This window comes from Mauremys reevesii, linkage group 2, assembly GCF_016161935.1.
Source record: "Mauremys reevesii isolate NIE-2019 linkage group 2, ASM1616193v1, whole genome shotgun sequence".
Lineage (NCBI taxonomy): Eukaryota > Metazoa > Chordata > Testudines > Geoemydidae > Mauremys > Mauremys reevesii.
The window spans coordinates 215,379,351-215,403,405 of record NC_052624.1 but is presented as its reverse complement, the minus strand read 5'-3'; the positions used below and the strand labels follow the sequence as shown (position 1 = coordinate 215,403,405).

The 24,055-nt window shown below is 44.9% G+C and overlaps 1 protein-coding gene across 8 annotated transcripts in view; it reads left to right on the top strand.

Annotated features, from left to right (window-relative positions):
* Positions 1 to 24,055, top strand: part of PRKDC (protein kinase, DNA-activated, catalytic subunit) — a 167,138-nt gene that overhangs the window by 132,087 nt on the left and 10,996 nt on the right. For 6 of the 8 annotated variants that reach the window (XR_005595057.1, XM_039527362.1, XM_039527361.1 and 3 more), the window contains 12 exons: positions 5 to 116; positions 6,356 to 6,545; positions 8,851 to 9,025; positions 9,147 to 9,337; positions 10,929 to 10,988; positions 11,972 to 12,152; positions 12,854 to 13,014; positions 17,788 to 17,999; positions 19,269 to 19,356; positions 20,044 to 20,187; positions 23,026 to 23,227; positions 23,836 to 23,903. Coding sequence is in view for 7 of the 8 variants with exons in the window: in XM_039527362.1 (XP_039383296.1) it covers positions 5 to 116; positions 6,356 to 6,545; positions 8,851 to 9,025; positions 9,147 to 9,337; positions 10,929 to 10,988; positions 11,972 to 12,152; positions 12,854 to 13,014; positions 17,788 to 17,999; positions 19,269 to 19,356; positions 20,044 to 20,187; positions 23,026 to 23,227; positions 23,836 to 23,903 (1,784 nt within the window). In the remaining variant the exon portion in view is untranslated. The remainder of the gene's footprint in view (positions 1 to 4; positions 117 to 6,355; positions 6,546 to 8,850; positions 9,026 to 9,146; positions 9,338 to 10,928; positions 10,989 to 11,971; positions 12,153 to 12,853; positions 13,015 to 17,787; positions 18,000 to 19,268; positions 19,357 to 20,043; positions 20,188 to 23,025; positions 23,228 to 23,835; positions 23,904 to 24,055) is intronic. The other 2 variants (XM_039527359.1, XM_039527360.1) reach the window with 1 other exon arrangement.

Genomic DNA, 24,055 nt, shown 5'->3' with positions numbered 1-24,055 from the left:
TTAGGCAGCTTAGCTTCTCAAGCTTCCCTTAAGAGACTTCTCAGAATTTGGACAAGCAGATATCCAGATGATAAAATGGACCCCATGAACATCTGGGATGACATCATTACAAACCGGTAAGATGAGACACTTGTCTGTTAACTATGAGTCTACATGTTAGATAAACTTGCTATATTCCTGATGTTGCCTGTAGAAATTCTTGGTTGGAATCCAGCACTTGGTGATTTCTAAGTACTATTATGTCTTGCCTTTCAGATGGAACAAATTGTTTTCATATTACTAACATATGGAGAGGAGCAAAGGGCAGACGGGCTGGGTAGTTGGATAAGAGGATGTTTTCATATAAAATAGTGTAGTTAGCAGATTAGACCAATAGCCTAAAGCTTAAAATTGTTTGTCATCCATCAATAGCTAGGTACACTGTAAAGAAATCAGGATTATAAATGAAAATTTTTGCCTGCCAGCCATCCTCGGCCCAATTCTTCAATCCTTACATATGTTGAAGAGTACGTGGGTGAATAGTCACATTTATCACAATGGGACTACTCACTAAGTGCCCCTCAACATGAGTAAAAGTCACAAAAATGGGCCCTCAATTACCGGATGTCTTTAAACAGCTAGAAGTTTTAACAAGGTTTTATACAAAGAACCCAACCCCGGTCATCACCATGTTCTCCAGGTATTTATGTGACTGTTTTTAACTGTTACTATAACCAAAATGTCTGCTGTGCAACAGTTACCTGAAATGGCTGACCCTTGAGAGACTTTCTTTAGACAAGCTCTCAAGAGGCTCAGATGCTTTCTCTAACCTTTTAATTTCTCTCGCCTCCCCATAATATTTCTCCCCATCTTCTCCTTTCTCTCAATGCAACTTCAGATCACTCTCCTTTCCTCAGGGAATGTCTACACTACGAAATTAGGTTGATTTTATAGAAGTCGATTTTTAGAAACCGATTTTATACAGATGATTGCGTATGTCCACACTAAGCACGTTAAGTCAGCGGAGTGCATCCTCACTACCGTGGCTAGCATCGACTTACAGAGTGGTGCACTGTGGGTAGCTATCCCACAGTTCCTGCAGTCTCAGCTGCCCATTGGAATTCTGGATTAAGCTCTCAATGCCTGATGGGGCAAAAACATTGTCGTGGGTGGTTTTGGGTACATGTCATCAGGCCCCCCCTCTCTCCATGAAAGCAATGGCAGACAATCGTTGCTTGCCTTTTTTCCTGGGTTACTCGTGCAGACACCATACCACATCAAGCATGGAGCCTGCTCAGCTCACCCTCACTGTATGTCTCCTGGGTGCTGCTGGCAGATGCGGTACTGCATTGCTACACAGTAGCAGCTCCTTGCCTTTGCGGCAGATGCTGCAGTAGGACTGATAGCTGTCGTACATCCCTGGGTGCCCCTGGAAGACCTTGATGAGATCGATCGGGGCGCCTGGACAGACATGGCCATCCTTCTCTTAGAGCATGGAATGGGAGCCAGAGACTCCAGGTCATTCTCTTCTTGAAGTTTCGTCTCATGGAGATTCAGTCCTGCCTAGAATATCATGCGAGCTGGAGGCTTCTGCCTCAGGCTGCTCTCCCAGCTGGAGGCACCGCGCAGTCACACCTACCCCTTGCTCCCATGGCTCATGAAGCCTGGACAGTAGTAAGAAGCAGTTCAACTATAGGCTGAGCAAGTTCAGAATGGTGGTAGAATGTGCCTTTGGACATTTAAAAGCTCACTGGCGCTGTTTGCTGACTAGGTCAGACCTCAGCGCAACCAGCATTCTCATTGTTATTGCTGCTGGCTCTGTGCTCCATAATATCTGTGAGAGTAAGGGGGAAATATTTATGGCAGGGTGGGAGGTTGAGGCAAATCGCCTGGCGTCCGATTTTGAGCAGCCAGACACCAAGGTGATTAGAAGTGCACAGCAATGTGCGCTGCACATCAGAGAGGCTTTGAAAACCAGTTTCATGACTGGCCAGGCTTTGGAGTGACAGTTGTGTGTTTTTCTCCTTGATGCAAACCCACTCCCTTTCTTGATTTTAATTCCCTGTAAGCCAACCACCCTCCCCCCTTCGAAATAAAGTAATTATTGTTTTGAAACAATGCATTCTTTCTTTATTAATTTTTTTAAAAAAAGAGAGAGATAACGGACAAGGGGTAGGGGAGGAGGGAAGGACAAGGCCACATAGCTTATTGTAGCCACACTAAAATTCAAATTGTTTGAATGATGCCTTCTGTTGCTTGGGCCATCCTCTGGAGTGGAGTGGCTGGGTGCCCAGAGCTTCCCCCATCCCCGTGTTCTTGGGCGTCTGGGTGAGGAGGCTATGGAACATGGGGAGGAGGGGAGGCGGTTATATAGCAGATTCAGCAAGGGTCTGTGCTCTTGTTGGCTTTCCTACAGCTCCAACAGACACTTCATCATGTCCATTTGCTCCCCCATTAGCCTCAACATTGTGTCCTGCCTCCGCTCTTCGCACTCACTTAATTGTTTCCTGGCCTCTGCCACTGAATGCCTCCATGCATTAAGCTGTGCCCTATCAATTCAGGAGGACTGCATGAGCTTGGAAAGTATGTTATCACAAGTGCGTTTTCTTCGCCTTCTAATCTGCGATAACCTCAGGGACAGACGATAGGGGGAGCGTAAAAACATTCTACGCTCTACGATTCTGGGGGGACTGCATGGTCACCTGTGCTGCTAAGTTTGCCACGCTGAACAAACAGTAAATGAAATTCAAAAGTTCGTGGGGCTTTTCCTGAGTACCTGGCTAGTGCATCGGAGTTCAAAGTGCTGTCCAGAGCGGTCACAATGGAGCACTCTGGGATAGCTCCCGGAGGCCAATACCGTTGATTTATGCCCACAATACCCCAAATTCAACCCAGCAAGGTCAATTTTAGCGCTACTCCCCTCGCCAGGGAGGAGTACAGAAGTCAATTTTAAGAGCCCTTTAAGTCGACAGAACAGGGTTGGTTGTGTGGACTCATTCATTTTAAAATCGACTTAAGGTGGCTAAATTTGACCTAACCCCATAGTGTGGACCAGAACTCAGTCTTTCATCACTACCTCTCTGAGCCAAATAAGTGCCTTAGAATTTGCTGATTATGGAGTCTCAGCAGGCTTGGCAGTGTTTGTTCAGCCATGAGCCAAAACCTCCTAGGCAAAGGAGCTTACTTAGGTTAGAGGTGAACCAAAACACATTTCATACTTTATCCTTTGGGAAAGCCCCAAAACTTACAAGCTTTGGATAATTGCCAGACTGCTGAAAGCTTGTGGTGGGCTATTAAGATACCCACTTATGTCTTCTCTTAAATTAGGCTGTAAGGCTCCTTGGGACAGGGACTGTATTTCTATGGTATTTACACAGCACCTAGCACAGAGCCAGACTGTGATACCCAGACTCCCATTTAATAACAGTTTACATCAGGAGTCACCCACCTTTGAGAAGTGGTGTGCCGAGTCTTCATTTATTCACTTCAATTTAAGGTTTTGCATGCCGGTAATACATTTTAATGTTTTTTAGAAGGGCTCTCTCTATAAGTCTATATATTATATAACTAAACTACTGTTGTATGTAAAGTAAACAAGGTTTTCAAAATGTTTAAGAAGTTTCATTTAAAATTTAAATTAAAATGCTGATCTTACGCTGCCGGCCTGCTCAGCCCGCTGCCGGCCTGGCGTTCCATTCACCTAGGCTGGCAGCGGGCTGAGCGGGGTGAGCGCCCAGGATCCCAGCTGGCCAGGGGTTGGCAGCCAGAACCCCGGGCTGGCAGCCAGAACCCCAGACTGGCAGCGGGCTGAACGGGGCCAGGGACCGGGACCTGGGACCCCAGACCAGCGGTGGGCTGAGCAGCTCAGCCTGCTGCCGGTCTGGGGTTCCATTCAGTGGCTCCTGCCAGCCAGGGTCCCAGCTGCCGGTCCCACTCAGCCCGCTGCCAGTCTAGGGTCCTGGCTCTGCGCACATACAGTGGGTACCTACCCTCTCCCTGGTTCGGGCCCATTCTCTTCCTCTCTCTCCGCACTGAGCTGAGGGTGGGGGGTGCACTGAGCACAGAGCTGGGGGTGAAGGAGCAGGCTGGGGGTTGGGGTGCAGGGTCTGGCCAGGAGCTAGAATGAGGGAAGGGCTCAGTGTTGGGGCAGGAGGTTTGGGTGTGGAGCGCTTACCTGGGCAGCTCCCATTTGGTGTGAGGGGTGCAGGTGGGAATGGGTGTGTGTGCAGGAGCTCCCGTTTGGTGCTCGGGGTGGGGATGTGGGGTTTGCAAGAGTCAGGGCATGGGGTGTGGGGGGGGGGCTGGGTATGTGTGGGGAGTGCAGGAGTCAGGGCAGGGTGTGTGTGAGGAGGGTGCAGGAGTCAGGGCAGAGGGCTGGGAGTGTGTGGGGGTGCAGGAGACAGGGCATGGGGTGTGGGGATGGGTATGTGTGGGAGGTGCCAGAGTCAGGGCTGGGGTCGTGGGGGAGGTTTCAGGGGGCGGGGGTCGTGGGGGGGTTGCAGGGTTCAGGGCAGAGGGCTGGGGGGTGGGCCGGGATCGGGGGTTCTCCCAGCCCCCTGCCCTGAGCGGCTCACAGCAGGGGGCTGGAGGGATACGCCCTGATTCCACCCCCCTTCCCCAAGGCCCCGCTCCTGCCTCTTCTCCGCCTCCTTCCTGGTCTGAGCAGCGAGGACGCTGGGGCTCCTCTTCTCCCCTCCCTCGCAAGGTCCATCGGCGGCAGGGAGGGAGAGGAGATGGGGCATGACGCAGCACGCTGGGGAAGAGGTGAGGGAGGGGGAAGCTTGGCTGCTGGTGGAGCCTGCCCTACAGCAGCAGCTGGCAGGACCAAGCTTGCTTCTGCCCCATCCCCAGCAGAGAGAGCGGTAGGCAGGGGGCGGAGAAGAGCAGGCTGGGCCGGGCAGGATTTTTAATGGCACGCTGCTGCCTGCCGGGGTTCGGCAGCGGGCTGAGCGGGGCCAGCGTCGGCCGCAGCGTGCAATTAAAAATCGGCTGGCGTGCCATAGGTCTTTGGGATGCGTGCCATAGGTTGCTGACCCCTGGTTTACATGGTAAGCAGTCCCATTGAAGTTGATGGGCCTACTTATGGAGTAAGGTACTAGTCACTGTGAGTAAGGATATCTCAGTGGGTCCCTTGATAGTGACTGGAGTCTCAGGGCATTACTGTTATACAACTCTTAAAGGGCACTTATGTAAACTTGCAGTTGGGTCAAAGTGAGACATGAAATATAGGCTAGTGCTAGAGCTGGTCAGGATTTTTCCAGTGAAACACAGTTTCATTGGGAAATGCCGATTTATTGAACCTGAAGTGCGTCACAGCAGCATCTCTGGTTTGACGAACTTTAGTTGAATCACAGGCAGGTTTCCAAGGGAGCTCTGCTTGGTTTCATGGAAGGCTGCTGGGGAGCCTGGGCTTCTAGGGTCCATGGGTCTGGGCAGCCCCCCCATGCAGACTGCTCCCAGGTCAACTGGCTCCCAGGACCCACCCACTTGAAAGACTTGGAGCCAGCAGGCCCAGATGTCTGGAAGTTCTGCAGCCCCCAGTCAGGGGTGTGCACATAGTGGGGCTGCCCTGGACCCCAGAGGCTGGGAACCCTGGCAGCTGCTGACTGTAATTGACATGATTTTTGTCAGCTTCACCACTGCGCTTTGAAATACTGAAATTGTCCATGAATCCCAAGTTTCAGTCAGTTCTAGCTGGCATTTATAGTTTATAAGCCAGTCTACATGTTTCTTACAGATATGCTGGCATCAGGGCAAGGGCTATAGGTTTGTCTTGGTACATTTGGGGCAGTATTCTAGTAAAAATGTAATTATGGACATTTTCTAGCACCTAAACTCCATAGTCTCCAATAAAAATCCTAACCCAATAGCCAGGATTAAAAAATGAGCCATGTGTAAGGGACACCATTTCAAGACCTAGGGGTAGTCATTAGGTCAGTCCACCCTGGTTGTGACTGTTAATTCTGTTAGTTGAATATGCCTACTCCTTACTGAAGAGGATCACAATCACTAATAATAATGTGGCACCTTATAGACTAACAGACGTTTTGCAGCATGAGCTTTCGTGGGTGAATACCCACTTCTTCGGATGCAAGCCGAAGAAGTGGGTATTCACCCACGAAAGCTCATGCTGCAAAACGTCTGTTAGTCTGTAAGGTGCCACAGGATTCTTTGCTGCTTCTACGGAACCAGACTAACACGGCTACCCCTCTGATACTAATAATAATGACACCAGTCAGTGATTGAAGCCGCTTAGACATATTTACCAGTGGGAAATATGGCAGCATTGAATATAGATCAAGGAGAGGAAGGATTGAAATCACCTGTGTGCTTCCCACTGTATATTAATATCTTATTTACTTTCACCATTGTGCAGGTGTTTCTTTCTTGGAAAAATTCAGGAGAAACTGCCTAACATCCAGGCTGATGATAGTATGGAGATGGATGGAAGGGGAGATGTTGGTGACAAAATGGAAACAGATATGCAGGAAGAAGACATTCATTCAATGATTAGAAGCTGCAAATTTAACATGAAAATGAAGATGATAGAGAGTGCCCGGAAGCAGGTGATTCTTCACTGTCTGTTAGTGCTTGATTCATCAAAAAAACATAGCTATTAGAACTGGAAAAGACAGATTAGGTTGTCCAGGTCATACTGCTGCCAATGCAGGATTTCCCCCAACAGTATGTTCTTGAATGCTTGGGGAAGCCTGGTTCCTTTTCTACTGAACTGTAGATGACTACTGTTAATTAACATATTTTCTAAAATGTGCTATTTCAGGAAATGTGCCCAAAGGGCTCTTTTTGTTCACCAGATGGTCCTGGTACTTTCCAGAACAAATAAATAAAGCATCAGAAATGTTATAGTTGTGGGCTGGGGGGGGGGGGGGGGCGTGTCTGTGCAAGTAAAAGTAGCATAATGTATCACATTTTAAAGCTCTTTAATTTCATACATTTGTATTTCTAGCAACATACTTTGATTTGTAAATTTACTAGCGCATAAGATAAATGTTCTGTATAAAACAAAACAATACAGACCAAACTGAGACTGAACCAATATCACTTACCTTGCCCCACTCACTAACACTGAAACGCTTTGTTTCTTCTTGTATAACATTAATAGATTGTGGCCAGTGTTTGTCTAAAGTTAGCAACGAGGGGCTAGATTCACAAAGGGGCTGAGGCATTGTGATACTCCATGCCACCATGCCTAACTAATAGGTACCTAGAAAATAACTGAGATTCACAAAGCCTGAGCTACGTTCTCAGGCAGCCTCTATGATGAATGGAGTGAGATAGGCACCTAAAAATAGGATTCACAAAAGCCAGCATGCTAGGATGCCCCCTGCCTAAGCTAGCCAATGGGAGATGCTAAGGCAAAGGGGGAGTGTCTCAAACCCCAACCCTCTCAGGGACTACAGCATCTAAGTCTGGAATGCCGGGAGGTACCTTCCTCTACTTGGGAGTCTCAGCTGCAAACCCTGTCTTGGAATTAGGCACCTATGTCATTTTTGCAAGATGCCAGGTGTGGGGAGAGGAAGAGGGGCTCTCATAACTTTTAGCCCAGTAGCTAAAGCACTCCCCTGGGGTGTGGCTGACCCCGGGTTCAAGCTCTTCCCTCCTCCCCCACTCTTGAAGGGGAGAAGGGGTCTGAACAGGGGGAGAAGGGGTCTGCCACCACCTCTCAGGCAAGTGCCCTAACCATTGGGCTATGGGATATTGTTATGTGGGACTCCGTCAGTCTTTCCTTTTGAAGCTTTTCCTCTCTGGAAAAATAATTAGTCATTAGAGAAGGGAGACTGGATCCTGGGACTCCCACATCCTGGGTGAGTGCTCAAACCACCAGGGTCTCGTTCACTTTCTGGCCTAATGACTCTTTAATTATTTATCCACAATGGAACTGCTTCTACAGGAGAGACTGAGAGAGGGCCACATCAGAATATTCTGTACCTCATGATCGGGGTCCTCACTTGCTGAGCTCTTGAACTGGTTTTCCATGTTCCATATAAATATCATAAAGACTGAGCTAAGTCCCATTGTCTGTTTTGTGTGAGCTTACCTGTGGGGCTGAATCCAGCAGGCAAGCGCTGAACCTGTTTACCAGCTCAGGCCCTGCAAGTTAGGTGGAGGAACATCTGTTTTTCCCCAGGTTGTGCATCACAGTGGGGCTTAGGTGTCCAGATGTCTAGAGTGGAGCAGAGGTTCACATACGCAGAGGCAGAAACATAGGTGCCTAGGAAACTTTGCCTGCAAAAAATTAGGCACCAAGTGAATTAAACATCTACAGGATTCAGCAGCAGTTGAGCTGTGGGAGTTTTGTTAATACCAGTGGTGTCTGATCCTGGGATCTAGGCACCAAAAGTAGAAGTTAGGCACCTAAATCCTTACTGAATCTAACCCTAAGTGACCTGTTCCTCAGAAGTGCTAAATACCCAAAGTCTCAATTGAGATCAGTGGGAGTTATGGTACTCAGTACCTCTGAAAGTCAAACTACTTATTAATGGGTCTAAAGATAGATTTAGAGACCTAATTTTAGATATCAAGTTGGAAAATGTTGACATGGTGACCTCTGTATTTTAAGTAGGATATGAGTTAAAAATGACATGAGATAGATTGATTAAAAAATTAAAAAAACCACAAACAAACAAATACTTCCATTAGCGCACGCCTGTTTTTCACACCAAGCCCACCTGGCATTGGAGCCCCTCACACTTTGCTGGAATTTCCGGGACCTTTCCTGATATACTTTGTGAATCCCATAATGGCTCTTGCAAAATCCCTGGATCTTTTCATTCGCTGCAAACAGTAGTTTTTTATTTCCCCTTCTTCTAATGCATTATTAAAAATTCCTGTTTTGATCTGTTAATGTAGAACAGCTTCTCAGTTGCCATGAAGCTTCTGAAGGATCTGCACAGAGAGTCTAAAACCAGAGAAGACTGGCTCTTGAGATGGAATCACAGCTATTGCCGCTTTAGCCATAGTCGCAGTCAGAGCCAGAATAGTCCTGAACAAATGCTCACTGTGCTGAAAACCATCTCTTTACTGGGTAATAATTTTATCTATTCATACTCCATTGATGCAGAACCCATTCTATGGATTCTCTTCCTATTTGTAATGGGAATCCATTTTACTGCCAAATTATCAACTTTGTTTCTGAATTCCAACAGATGAGAGTAAATCTGACTACCTGAGTAAGAACATAGTGGCCTTCCGCAACCAAAACCTTTTGTTGGGTACCACTTACTATATTTTGGCCAGTGCCCTTAGCAAAGATCCAGGATGTCTTAAAAAAATTGAGGAAGAAAAAGCTAGAAAAGTCGTGATGCTTTCTGGAGAGAGGCCTGAAAATTCTGAGAAGGTAAATGAGAAAGGAAAGGAGCTTCTTACTCATTGCTGTAGATTGCTAATTTTGTTATGTACTTCATTAACTCAGTTACATTAAGCCCATGTTACTACAGTAAACCCATGCTAGAACTCTCTGCTGCTAGCACTGATTTCTCCAATGAGCTGCAGCTGTGAGAGTAGTGCTGCAGCTGCTGTTAGTCTGACCTGGACCACGCGTAGTCAGTCATGGGCTCCTGCCCCTGGACAGTCTTGTCCCACTCACTGCTGGAGAGGAGGTTCCAGGCCCCGAACTCCCACCAAGATGGTAAAGTAAAACTTGTGGAAGCAGGTTTGAATCTGCTGTGTCCAGAGCCTCCATGATTGTGCTAATGTTTGTCCCTACCGACATCTTACATGGAGGAAGGACGTCTGTCTGAGAGCATGTGCATGCACAAGGGCAAGAAGGATGTGGGAGCAGAGGCCAGCCTGATAGTTGGATGAGTGGTGCTCTTTGATATCCATGCTAACATCAGGCAGGGCTAGTCGCATGAATCTCCCATGAAGATCGTCACTTCCTAATACTAATATAGCTAATTTTCTATTTATTTTAATGATTGCTTAGTCATTTTAATGATCAGCGATAGTTAGGAGTAAAAAAAAGTAAAATTTGTCCTGTTGTCCTTTGCCTTAATTGAGCAGGAGTACAATATAAAGAGCACACAATTGGAGACCCTACCAGATCTTCAAATGTATGTATTCAGAGTTGTTCAAGATGCCCCAGAAATGAAGTTATGTCTTTCAAAGGGATCCAAATGGAGAGTTAAACTGCATATATCAATTTATATCTGCTGATCTTGATAGCTACCCTCTATTAAGAGCCTTGGGAGTAACTACAGTTAGAATGAACAAACACCATTACTTGTCTCTCTAGGAGCAAGTACAATCTGCAAATGAACAGTGTCAATACAACAAGGACAAAAATTAGTATAAATATTTCATAAATGAAGTTAAAAATTATTGTGCTAGTTACTCTACCAGAATGAATGACAACATTCTTTATAATGAGCAGTTGAAAAGTGAATATGAAATCTCTTCTATAGCACCTTTCACTGTGATCCTTAAAAACTAAGAAAGATCAGATTATTTGAGAGACCTCCAGAAAGATACTGCAGGAAGTATCTTTGTGGATGATTCTGTTCCCTCTGAGTCGGTATTTAACCAGTGTCCCAGCATGGTAGTAGAGGGCACTCTACTGCCTTCTGGATGAGATACCAAACTGAGATAACATGGTACCTTCTGCAAGACCTAAGGGTGTTAACACTTGTCTCCTGACCAAATTCCAACTTCAGTAATTTCCCTTTGCCTACATAAAATTCACAATGTGGTTTTTCTTGTTTATATTTTGATTCCCTCCCTCCCCGCAAACAAATAAGGGAAGAACAGAAAAGATGAAAGAATGGAAAGGGAGGGTAAGGGAAGAAAGGAAGTGGGAGTAGGGCAGAGAAAGGAGAGTGACATCTCGGTTTCCATCCACTAGGGATTAATCAAACATTTTTCAAAAGTTAAACCAAGTCTTTTCAAATTTGTCTGAAGTAAGTCCCTTTCTCCAAAATGTTACCTGCCAGGTCAGCCAAGTTGCTGAGCCAAGCTTCTATCCCTGGCCACAGTCTGCTCTTTCATCTAAGGTAATATGAATCATTTTGCTACAGACACAGCTCTAGAAAACCAAGCTTTCCATGAGTTGTTGAGTTTCCAAGATAATGGGAACTCACGAAATACAGTTCTAGGAAGTGATTTTTAAGGAGATGCCTGTTATCATATTAATCCTCCTGCCTGCTTCTAGCTGAAAGGATTATATCCTGGGACTGTCCCAAAAAAATTCAGTGTAGTTTATATGGGATACAGTATTTTTCACTTGCTGTTCCTAAACTGTTGGGTGGTATAGCTGAATACTGCTAAACAGCTGGCACATTTCTGCCGAGGAGGTGATAGCATTGGTAAATGACGGAATCTGTATGCAGAGTTTAGATAAGTTTGTTTGTAAAATGCTTTGTAAATTATTTCTTCCATTAAGTACATTGTACTAGAGAAATCTGGGATGACGACATTGTGCCTCAATTCTCATAACAGAAGAAACACAATTTGTATATAAATAAAGGTTTAAAACTAGAGCTGGGCAAAGAGCTTTTTAACAAAACAAACAAAAATCCTCCACTTATTCTCATGAACATTCATTCAAACTAAAAAACTTAATTTTCTTCAATTGTGTTTGTGTCTCTTTCATGTTAACTGTTTGCAAATAGTCTATTGAATGAGTTTACTGGCTTGGAAATACCAAATTGTAGAGAGTGTTCACAGAAAGTGAATTTTAAACTAGTAAATATGACTTGCATTGGAAGCCCCAATCTAAGACTTATGCCTGTCCAGAGAGGGAACAGAACTAATACCATATGATCTGTGTATCCAATACAGCTCAAATTTCAAATATTGAATACTTGCAGCCAAGAAAGATCTACCAATCAAGAACTGTTCACATAAAGTATTTAACAAGTACATGCTCAATCTTCATTTGCAAACAGAAAAAGAACTAAATTTGTTGAATATTCACCATGAACTATTTGCTGAACTCTCCTTGTTATTGTGGCTTCCACTTATGGTTGAATTTCAGGTGATAGCAGGTCTGAACAAGAAGGCTTTCCAGTACTTCAGCACTGCAGTGAGGAAGGCTGAAGAAGAGGTGCAGTCTCACTCTATGGAGCACGTAGACCTGACTGGAGTCATAGATGCTTACATGACTTTGGTTGATTTCTGTGACAAGCATCTCCGTAAAGAGGAAGAAGGTTCATCTGGTAAGTCAGAAATTAAAATATTTTTCTCATCCTGCTGTTATGCAAATTTTAGATGGGAGAGTGCCAATAGAGAGCATTCAAGTGCGAGGGCTAGAGGTGGGCCATTTAAAAAGAAAATATTATTGTACATGGAGGAATTTATAAGAGGTGGTGTTTAATAGCAAGCAACTCCCTCCTGTTGTGGAAGATTTACCTAAAATACATCAGGTTTCATCCTGCTCCTGAAATCCCAGCAGGTTATATGGCTTGGATTTAAATGTAAACAGATTGTCCTCAACTTTGCTGTTATTTACATCCTTTTTGTTCTTTCTGACAGCTCCTTCTGGCTTCACCATTAGTGAGTCATGAGGTCTCCATCTTACTGGTGGGATATGCATCCTATCCAGGAGATGCTCCTCTTGTTCATTCCCAGACCACGACAATGCTGTGTATAAAATGGGCAAGATACTAGTGATGATGCAGCCTCCTGATAAAAGTTAATGCTTACAATCCAAGAATACACATACTAGTGGTGTGTGCAGTTTAAACAAGTCTTCAAATGGGAAACAGAACAAAGTAAAAAACAAAAAAAGTTAAAATTCCCTACAGAGCACCAAGAAGGCAGATAATACAATTAAAAGTAAAGATGAATGTTTTAGATGATCAAAGGGATGAAAAAAAGATGGTGTTTCTGATAATTTTTGTTTAACGTTTCTTGGCAGATGTCAGTGCTCTGGATCTGCAGACATTCCCAGCCATTGTAGTGGAGAAAATGATAAAGGCTTTAAAACTGAATTCCAGAGATGCCAGGCTAAAATTTCCTAGGCTGCTGCAAATAATAGAAAGGTATCCAGCAGAGACACTGGGCCTAATGGCGCAAGAGGTTAGTTACTTCCATTCCTGGGACAGCAAAGTTGATTGTGAACCAAATATTTACTGAACAGAATCCCTTTAGTTCAAGTTGAATTTTGGATTCTTGTGTAAATCTTATGTTAGTTTAATGGGATGTGTGGGAGGGTTTTTTCGTTTGTTTTTTGCTTGGGGTGGCCAGAGCCAGTCCTGGGGGAAAGAGGCAGTGGGGAAAGAAAAGAGATGATATAGGATGGGGGAATGGGACATGAGACAGTGTGGAGAAGAAAGGGGATGGGGTGGGGAGAGGAAAGGGAAGGGGATGACTGAGAGTGCTGTCACCAGGAGGGAGTGCTACCTCCTTGCCTCTGGGTGTCTGTCTGGAGAGATGTGGGGGCACGTCTCTCCCCACTAGTCACTGCTATGTGTCGCCTCCGGGGGGATGAGCATACTCCAGGCTGCAGTGTGCCCTGGGCTGCCTGCAGCAGACAGCGACTGCCTGCCCATCCCCTGCTGGCCATTTCCAGACCCTTTATTTCAGCGGTTCTCAACCCACGGGCTGCATGCAGCCCAATTAGCACACAGCTGCAGCCTAGCTCAGCTGTGATCTAAAGGCCTTGGGCTCCCAGCTGCCCTGCTGCTCGGCCCCACACAACAGGGTTCTGGAAGGGTCTAGGGTCAGGGTCCTGGCTGCCGCCTGCAGCGGGGTCTGGGCAGCCAGCTGCCACCCGGCCCTGCACAGCGGGTGCATGGTCCAGAGTTAGCGTCCTGGCTTCCCCTTGGCCCCACACAGCGGGGGTCGGGGTCCTGGTGCAGCAGGGTCTGGGGTCCCTGACCAACACCCAGCTCTCCGCTCCTGGCCCCACTCTGGGGAGGGGTCTCTGGGCGGAGGGCGCTGAGCATAGGGGTTTGTGGGGGAGTTAGGGTGGGAGGCACTGTAGTTCTCGACCTGAGGCCCAGCTAACACTTTGAGCCGCATATGCGGCCCACAATGATAAATAGGTTGAGAACCACTGGACTAAGAGGCTGCACACTTTACTTCTGTCAGCCAAGTGCTTTGCACACACGAGGGGCTCCTTGCATCCCTTCATTTTTCCCCACAAGTTTCCCATCCCTGACTTTCAAAGACTCCTTGTAACCCTTTTCCTCCATGCCAGGGGCTCAGTATGATACCCCACCTTTCTCCCCATGCCAGGCCTCTGTGACATCCTCACCTCCACCCTTGTGACTGCTTATCTTAAGCTTGGTCTACACTGAAAAGTTCTCCACACACTCCTGATGCACACAGCTATGCTGATCTAACCCCCCAGTGTAGACGTAGCTGTGTTTGATGGAAGAATGCGTCCATTGACAGAATCAAACTTTTTCCAGGAAGGTGGTGCTCTTACCCCACTGGGTATAACCTCCTCCATTGGTGCAGGCTGTGTCTGCTTGAAAAGTTTATGCTGGCATAGCTATGCTGGTATAGTTGCTGCATTTGTTAGCACAGGCTTGTTTCAACCCCCCTTTTTTAACTGAATTTATATGCTAGTGCTTACAGATTGGTGGGCAGTGCATTGATATAGGGGTATCCTGAGAAGGCATCATAGGAACAGAATAGCAGCTTGGCTGTCCCCACTGAACTGAGAATGTATCTGTGGAAGCCAAGACTGGAAGACTACACCTAAAACTTAGGTCTACCTAGCTGCATCGCTTAAGGCTATGAAAAATTTTGCACCTTGTGCAACATAGTTAGCTCAACCTTACCCTAATAGGCTCAAGTATGTTGATGGAAAAATTCTTCCATTGACCTAGATACCACCTCTCATGGATTAACTACACTGACAGAAATTACCCTTCCGTCTATGTAGGAAGCATCTACACTACAGAGGCTGTCGCGGCACAACTGCAGCACCATAGTTGTGCTGCTGTAGCCACTTGGCATAGACCCACCCTATGGGTATGTCTACATTATGGGATTATTCTGATTTTACAGAAACCGATTTTTGGAAACAGATTGTATACAGTCGAGTGCACGCGGCCACATTAATTCGGCGGTGTGCATCCATGTACCGAGGCTAGCGTCGATTTCTGGAGCGTTGCACTGTGGGTAGCTATCCCATAGTTCCTGCAGTCTTCCCCGCCCATTGGAATTCTAGGTTGAGATCCCAATGCATGATGGGGCAAAAACAGTGTTGCGGGTGATTCTGGGTAAATGTCGTCAGTCAATCCTCCCTCCGTGAAAGCAATGGTAGACAATCATTTCGCGCCCTTTTCCCTGGATTGCCCGGGCAGACGCCATAACACAGCAACCATGGAGCCCATTCAGCCTTTTTTCTCTGTATGTCTACTGGATGCTGCTAACAGACGTGGTACTGCAGCGCTACACAGCAGCATCCCCTTGCCTTTTGAAAGTTAGCACAGACAGTTACCAGCTCTACTGTACCGTCTGCTGCTTTGTAAGTTGACAATGACAGTTACCAGTCATACTGTACCGTCTGCTGCTGTCCTGGGTGCTCCTGGCTGGCCTCGGTGAGGTTGGTCGGGGGCACATGGACAAAAATGAGAGTGACTCCCCAGGTCATTCTCTTCTTTAAGTTAAGGGAGAGTCAGTCCTGCCTAGAATATCAGGCAAGCCTACTAAAGAACCAGAGAGGAAAACAGCTGCTCCCGGTCAGAGCCCCAAACATCCCGCAGAAATGATGAGCTGCATGCCATTCTAGGGGGTGCCCCTGCAACAACCCCACCTGTTGCTTTCCTCCTCCCCCACCCCTCCTGCGCTACCGTGGCAGTTATCCTCCCATTTGTGTGATGAAGTAATAAAGAATGCATGAATAAGAAACAACACTGACTTTAATGCCTCTGCAAGTAGAGATCAAAGGGGGGAGAGGAGGGCAGCCTCCAGCTGCTATGAGATTCCAGGCAGGAGTGAATCTCCATTAGAAAAGGCTTAAAGAAGAGAATGACCTGGAGTCATTCCCATTTTTGCCCAGGCGCCCCCGGCCGACCTCACCGAGGCCAGCCACGAGTACTCACAGGACGACGATGATGGATATCAGTCATACAGTACCGTCTGCCGTCCGCAAGGCAAGGGAAGGGAAAGGGATGTTGCTGTGTAGCGCTGCAGTACCGCGTCTGCCAGCAGCATCCAGTAGACATACGGTGACGTTGAAAAAAGGCGAGAGACGATTTTTTTCCCTTTGCTTTCACGGGGGGGCGACGACATATACCCTGAACCACCTGCGACAATGTTTTTGATCCTTCAGGCTTTGGGAGCTCAGCCAAGAATTCAAATGGTTTTCGGAGAGTGCGGGAATTGTGGGATAGCTACAGTTGTCAGTCGCCCCTCCCTCCATGAGCGTCCATTTGATTCTTTGGCTTTCTGGTACACTTGTCTCAGCTCCTTAGTTTCACACAGCACTGTGTTGAGTCCCTGTTGTGGCCTCTGTCCATCATGGCCTTGGAGATTTTTTTCAAATGTTTTGGCATTTCGTCTTTTGGAACGGAGTTCTGATAGAACAGATTCATCTCTCCATAAAGAGATCAGATTCAGTAACTCCCGTACGGTCCATGCTGGAGCTCTTTTTTGATTCTGGGACTGCATGGTCACCTGTGCTGATCAGCGCTCCACACTGGGCAAACAGGAAATGAAATTCAAAAGTTCGTGGGGCTTTTCCTGTCTACCTGGCCAGTGCATCCGAGTTCAGATTGCTGTCCAGAGTGGACACAATGGTGCACTGTGGGATAGCTCTCGGAGGCCAATACCATCAAATTTCGGCCACACTAACCCTAATTCAAAATGGCAATACCGATTTTAGCGCTACTCCCCTCGTCAGGGAGGAGTACAGATATTGATATTAAGAGCCCTTTATATCGATATAAAGGGCTTCGTTGTGTGAACGGATGCAGGGTTAATTTGGTTTAACGCTGCTAAATTTGAGATAAACTCGTAGTGTAGACCAGGCCTAAGAACTTGACAGTAATGAATTCCCCATTAGAACATTATGGATGAAGTCTGTCCTAGATAACAGATGCCACAAAAACAATAGCCACTCATCAGGGGTCCTTTATTGTTTCTTTGCTGTCTGGATAAGTCAATTAGGGTGTCAACATTTTAAATTCCATTGCGGCAAAGGGCAGAGCTAAGATCAGGGCATGTTGTGATGCTGGAAGGTGTTAATGGCTCCCATCAAACGCAGACCTGGTTAAAGCTGCTGTGTTGAACCCTATTGATTTTGGGCTAACCAGGTGCTAGGAGCTCTGTGTCCCCTATTTTCTCCTCATAGACTTTAAGGTCAGAAGGGACCATTATGATCTTCTAGTCTGACCTCCTACACAACGCAGGCCACAGAATCTCACCCACCCATTCCTGTAACAAACCCCTGACCTATGTCTGAGGTATTGAAGTCCTTAAATCATGGTTTAAAGACTTCAAGGTGCAGAGGATCCTGCAGCAAGTGGTCCTTTTCCAGGTTTCCCCCAAATCAATAGGGTTCTGTCCATTGATGCCTAGAACATTCCTTGAAAGGTTGGAATTGATCAGATGCACGATGCAAATGTTATTGTGTTACATCCAACCAGACACAGAAATGCCATCAAGTTCAGTGAGCTCAGCAAATAAGACATAAATGTTTGCAGATGAAAACCTATCAAGAACTGAAAATGATTGCTTTGGTAGGGGGACATTCTGTGCAATCTAATTAATGTTCTCTATTTTTCCACCTGTTTCTGCCTGCTGACTTGGAACACAGAGTAGTTGTGTTTGCTTTTCTTTTTAGTCTGGATTTTTAAAGATATACAGAAGGTGAAAACACTGTCTGTTTTGCAGATTTCGTCAGTTCCCTGCTGGCAGTTCGTTGGTTGGATTAGCCAGTTGATGGCAGTGCTTGACAAAGAGGAAGCTGTAGCTGTGCAACATACTGTAGAAGAGATTGCAAATAGCTACCCACAGGCAATCGTCTATCCTTTCCTGATCAGCAGTGAAAACTATTCCTTCAAAGACACTGCAACTGGCCACAAGAACAAGGAGTTTGTAGCAAGGTGGTATTTGAAATGTTGCTTACAAATCTATAAGATTTTAATAGGAAGTGATAGTCTGGGAAAAGCATAGAAAATAGTAGATAAATTCTGGTATCTCCTTTGCTTGGGTCGAAGGCATGAAAAACAGGTACTTAAGCCAACTTTTGTAATGTGGGTGCCTAAAATTAGGCACCTACATCCATATTTAAGAACTTAAATAAGTGGCTAGATTATTTTCAGAGGTGCTGAGCACCCACAATCCTTGCTTATGCTTAGCCTCTCACAGCCCTATAAAAATGAACTACAAAACATACAAGAAAAATGTTTGCCTTTTCCTGCTCTTTTGAAGTATAAAGTTTCAGGTGAAAAATCATAGAGTGAGGTTCCTTCCTTGTCTGCTCTGCTAGGGTTGAGGGAAATCCACAACTCAGTCTCCAGTTACATCACTATTCATATCTGCTAACGTTTGCTAAGATCCTTTAGCAAAGAGAGGAAAGTGAGGCCCTGACATTTATAATCTTTCAGATGTAACAAAACGAGCAAGGACACTCGTTAATTAAAAAGTAATTTAACGAATTTAAAAAAACTATCCTTGTACATCAAAAAGAGCAGTGAGGTGAGTGCCCAGCCGTTCCTTTTTGGAAGGTTGTTCCTGTTGTGAAAAACGCTGCTCCCTTATTCTAGGGCTCTGAACCATCACAGTCTCCCTAGCATTGTTTTTCACCACCATCTATGGTGGACAAGAGCTGTTTTAGTTGACTACCAAGTCATTGTAATGCCTAACTTTCTCATATGGGCTATCACACAGCCCTTGTAAAATTACCATTATTGTATGTGTCTCTTCGTCGTTGTTCATGATTTTTTGCATTATTTCTCAGTTTGAGACAAGAAGGCAAAGGTCCACACTTCTTGTGCTACTCAGAATAAATAACCCACACACAGCTTCAGTGGCATGTGCTGGATGTATACAGTCTTGTTAATGCCGATTTGCTGTACCCACCAGAGAGCTGCCAGTTCAGAATGTTGCTATTTTCACAGCAGATGCTTAGCAAATACCAAAAAATAACAAGTTGCAGAGAGAGAGATGGACAGACTTAAGTGCATTAGAGGCGCTGCTGTTCCTCTGCAGCCTGAGAGAGAATTCCCATCCTCGAGTCCCTCTTGTCCCTGAGCTCCACAAAATTTTATTTGTTCAGGTTTTACACATAGAAAGTATTTGTGTGAAGACTGGACAAGAATATGCTGATGGCAGCTTTTGTTGCCCAATTCTGATGGTCTGTTCTTTCACAGGATAAAGAGTAAATTAGACAGAGGAGGAGTGATTCAAGATTTTGTTCATGCCCTGGAACAGCTTTCTAATCCAGTGATGCTCTTTAAGGTACAGTAGGAACCCTTCAGCCATGTGGCCTTTGAGAGAGACAATGCAGAGAGGAGCCAACCAGACTGATGCTGGAGAACAGTTGCAGGGATTGTCAGGGATTGATGGCCACAGATGATGTCATTAGTGTGCTTTCTGCAATTTTCACTCTGAACATTCTCTCCCTGTTCTGATCGGCTGTTAGCCCCTGCCTCATTTTCTCTAACCATTTTTGCTCCTTCCCTTTAGCTCTTCATCTAGCTAATCGCCTCCTACTATAACCTCACTGAAAGGATTTAAATAACAAAATGAAAGCGGAAGATATGGTAGAACTAACATAATGTTTTCAATCATTGCATTGTTCCTTCTGCTTGTTCGATATACTCCTTAACTTTACTTATGTCTGTCTTGTGTATTTAGAGTTTAAACTCTTTAGGTTAGGGACTGTCTTACTCTATTTTTGTACAGTGCCTAGCACAATGGGGCCCTGTACTCACTAATGTAACAAACATTATAAAAAATAAAGTATAAGAAACAGCATTTTACATAGCACTCCTGTAGCTTTCAGCTTGCTCTAACATGATTATAGCAGACTTTTAATTCTAATTCACATCATTAGTAGACCTAATACCATCTAACTGGGTTACAAAAGAGAGGGCGTGTAAATCATTTTCTTCAGTCTTCAGCCCTTTCTCTCTGTATTCACAGGATTGGGTTGAGGATGTCAAAAATGAGTTGGGAAAAACTCAGAGAAATAAAAATAACCTTAAGGAAATGTATGAAGGAATGTACAGAAACTTAGGAGATTTACAAGCTCCAGGTCTTGGGTCGTTCAGAAGGAGATTTATTGAGGTATGTATGAAATCCCTCTCAATGATATCGAATACTGTTGGTGTGTAATGGGGTGGGAAGGTTATACTGGAAAGTTAAGAAGGACAGTATCAATCGGATAGGAGGTTCTGGCCCAGTCCTGCAGCCCTCACTCATATGAATGATTGAGTTAGGACTGGGCCTTTAATACTTGTTAATTGGTATCTGTGATGTTTTAGTTTTGTTACGGTTCAGCTGACACTTCTTGACTGCTCTGCCATGTAGAATGTTCCCACCTGAGGCATTAGTTTACACGTGTTCAGCGATTCCTCTCTGCTTACATGCCAGTGCATTTGCCTCTGTCCCTACCCAGAGCTTTCTGCTATATACTTGTGTGGTACTCTGGCCTCTTATTCCTAACCTAATGCTTTAGGGGCACCAGATGGACAATTTAATTGGGGTCTTGTTGATAGATGTGGCTCTGCAGAGAATCCTGAAATATCTGAGCACTTAGTGACAAAGAAATAGAGGAAGAAGAGTTTGTGTACGTGTGTGTGTGTGTGTGTGTGTGTATATAGTGTGTGCTTTTTTAAATGTTAAACATGCTGATGGTTTCCAGCACTGCATTTTTAGAGAAGCAGTTTCATTCTAATGGGGATTAGTGGATTTGAGTTTGGACTCTCTGGACATTGCAATTAATTATTAGGTCAAGTCCTCACTAGTTTAACTAATTTTCATCAAAATTAAAAATATTCTGATATATTTCAAGAACACACAAAAGAAAGGAGGCTTTTTAATAATAAATTTTATTAAATGTGCAGCACAACACACACACTACATTGATCTTGTCTTCAGTGGAACTTGTTTTACTTTTGTGCAGCCCAGCCTACTTTTACCAAGTGACTGTGATACAATAAAAATATCTGTGTACAGCTTTTTAAAAGGGCCATTCCTCATACAGTATCTTCTATTCAGTACAGCACTGTGAGTGATATACACATTTAAATGACCTGGAAGAAAATATGAAACCATCACTTGATAAAGTGTGTAGATGAAACAAAAAATGGGGAAGTGGTAAATAATGAAAAGGACAGGTCACCGATTCAGAGCAATCTAGATCACTTAGTTAACAGGGTGCAAAAAAAATAAAATAATGCATTTAATATGGCTAAATGTAAGTGTATATATCTGGGAACAAAGAATGTAGGCCATACTTACAGCATGGAGGACTCTGGTTCTGAAATAAGATTGGGTGGTAGATAATCATCTGAACTTGAGCCCTCTGTGTGATGCTGTGGCCAAAAGAACTAATGCAATCCTGTGAAACATAAGTGGGAATCTCAAGTAGGAGCAGAGAGGTTATTGCCTCTGTATTTGGCACTGGTGTGACAGCTACTGGAATACTGTGTCCAGTTGTGGTGCCCACAATTCAATAAGGATGTTGTAGCAATACACTCAAGGAGCTCAATCTATTTAGCTTAACAAAAAGAAGATTAAAGGGTGACTTGATTGCAGTGAGGAACAAATATTTGATAATGGGCTCTTCAGTCTAGCAGAGAAAGATCTATAACATGTTCCAGTGGCTGGAAGTTGAAGCTAGAAGTTTAGACTGGAAATAGGGTGTAGATTTTTAATGGTGAGAGTAATTAATCACTGGAATAATTTACCAAGGATTGTGGTGGATTCTCCATCACTGACCATTTTTAAATCAAGGTTGCATGTTTTTTGTAAAAGATCTGCTCGGGGAATTCTTTTGGGGAAGTTCTATGGCCTGTGTCATACAGGAGGTCCGACTAGATGACCACAGTGGTCCCTTCGGGCCTTAGAATCTCTTAATCTAGTAACCAAACAAGAAAGAAAACTAAACTCAAAGCCAAAAAAACTTTCAACTAAAACAGGGGTGGGCAAACTTTTTGGCCTGGCCACATCGGGGTTGCAAAACTATATGAAGGGCTGGGTAGGGAAGGCTGTGCCTCCCCAAACAGCCTGGCCCCCGCCCCCTCCCACTTCCTGCCCCCTGACTGCTCCCCTCAGAACACCCAACCCATCCAACCCCCCCATACTCCTTGTCCCCTGACCGCCCCCTCCGGGGACCCCCGCCCCTAACCACCACCCCCCGTACCCTACTCCCATCTACCACCACCCCGCTCCCTGTCCCATGACTTCCCCGACCCCTATCCACACCCCTGCCCCCTGACTGCCCCTCAGAATCCCCTGACTCTTATCCAGTCTCCCTATCCCCTAACCATGCTGCTCAGAGCACTAGGACTGGTAGCCGCACAACCCAGCTGGAGCCAGCTGCGCTGCCTGGCAGGAGCTCGCAGCCCCACTCCCCAGAGCATTGGCGGCACGGCGAGCTGAGGCTGTGGGGGAGGGAGGACAGCAGGGGGCTAGTTTCCCTGGCCAGGAGCTCAAGGGCTGGGCAGAACGGTCCTATGGGCCGTAGTTTGCCCACCTCTGAACTAAAACATAAATGATAGGAAAAAATACTCTTAACAGTTGTCTGAGCCACCTTAGAATGTTACTCAGATCCTCCATAGTGGATCCTCATTTCACAGTCTCCATGGGAATCAGAATGCAATGCCCTTGACAGTTCATTTTATTTCTTACTACAGGGTCATAGATGTTCATGATGCTTTATAGACAAATAAAATGATAGGTCATACTTCTAAGTTGCTTATAGCTATTTGTATAAGTAAGATGTTAGAGAGGACTTGTCTTAATAATTAATTACTATGTCCAGGGATTCCAAAAACAAATCCCCACTAGAATGAAACTGATTCTCTAAAAATGCAGTGCTGTGCCTCTGAGGCTCAGTGTGATCTTGCAATGTATGAAGTGAACTTTAATTCCTTTTCTGTAAATTAATTTCAACTTCAGACCTTTGGGAAGGATTTTAACAGTCATTTTGGGAAAAGCGGCTCAAAGCTGTTAGATATGAAGGCTGATGACTTCAACAGAATTGCATTCTCTCTCCTTTCAAAAATGAAAGACCAGAAAGAACCTGGAAATCTGAAAGAATGCTCACCTTGGATGAGTGACTTCAAAGCTGAATTCATGAGGAACGAACTGGAGATCCCTGGTATGTTACCATTTCACTATGGATAGTGAACTCTTACAAAAATAGTAGTTACCCTTAAGTTCCAGTCTTCTTTAGCTAAGAACAAGAGTCTTCTCAGTTTGATTCCTTATGCGTCCTCTCTGTGGCCCTGTATCCTGCCATTGCAGGGGAATGCATTTGGTAATCAGAGGGATCTTTTCTGTCTCAGACTACCAGGATTCTCTTCTTAAGACTAGATTTAGCTATATTTACTGCTGTGATGTTTTAAAATGTCTTTTTTCTTTAAAAAACAAAAATAAAAATAAAATCATTGTAATTTTATGTTGTTGCTTCTAACCCCTTGATCCCAGCAGGTTTTAAATCTAATGGATTTGCATTCTAATTTGAAAAAGCTCTGCCCTCTGAAAGCAATGAGTTCCAAAATCTAATGGCATAGGTGAAAAAATAATACATGTCACTGAATGACAAAATGAAATACTGTATGTTTAAATATACACTTAGTTTTCTGCTAGTTTAATAAGATGCAATATTAGGCTGAATATGCATGCCATCGTTAACTACAGTTTAATTTTTAAATATTTTAATATTTAAATGAAGACTGTATGCCTCTTTGTGTTGTTTTTCTTCAGGTCAGTATGATGGTAAAGGTAAACCATTGCCAGAATACCATGCAAAAATCTCTGGATTTGATGAACGGGTATGCTAACAACTTTAAAGGCAATATCTCTTTTGGCTTCTAATGTAAAAACATGGCTCAGTGTAGCGTTTTTGCGAGGGAGGGAAGCTGGGTGTGAGCAGATATCTAACAGTACACAAAGGATTAATCTTATTAATTAGATGGCCATTATA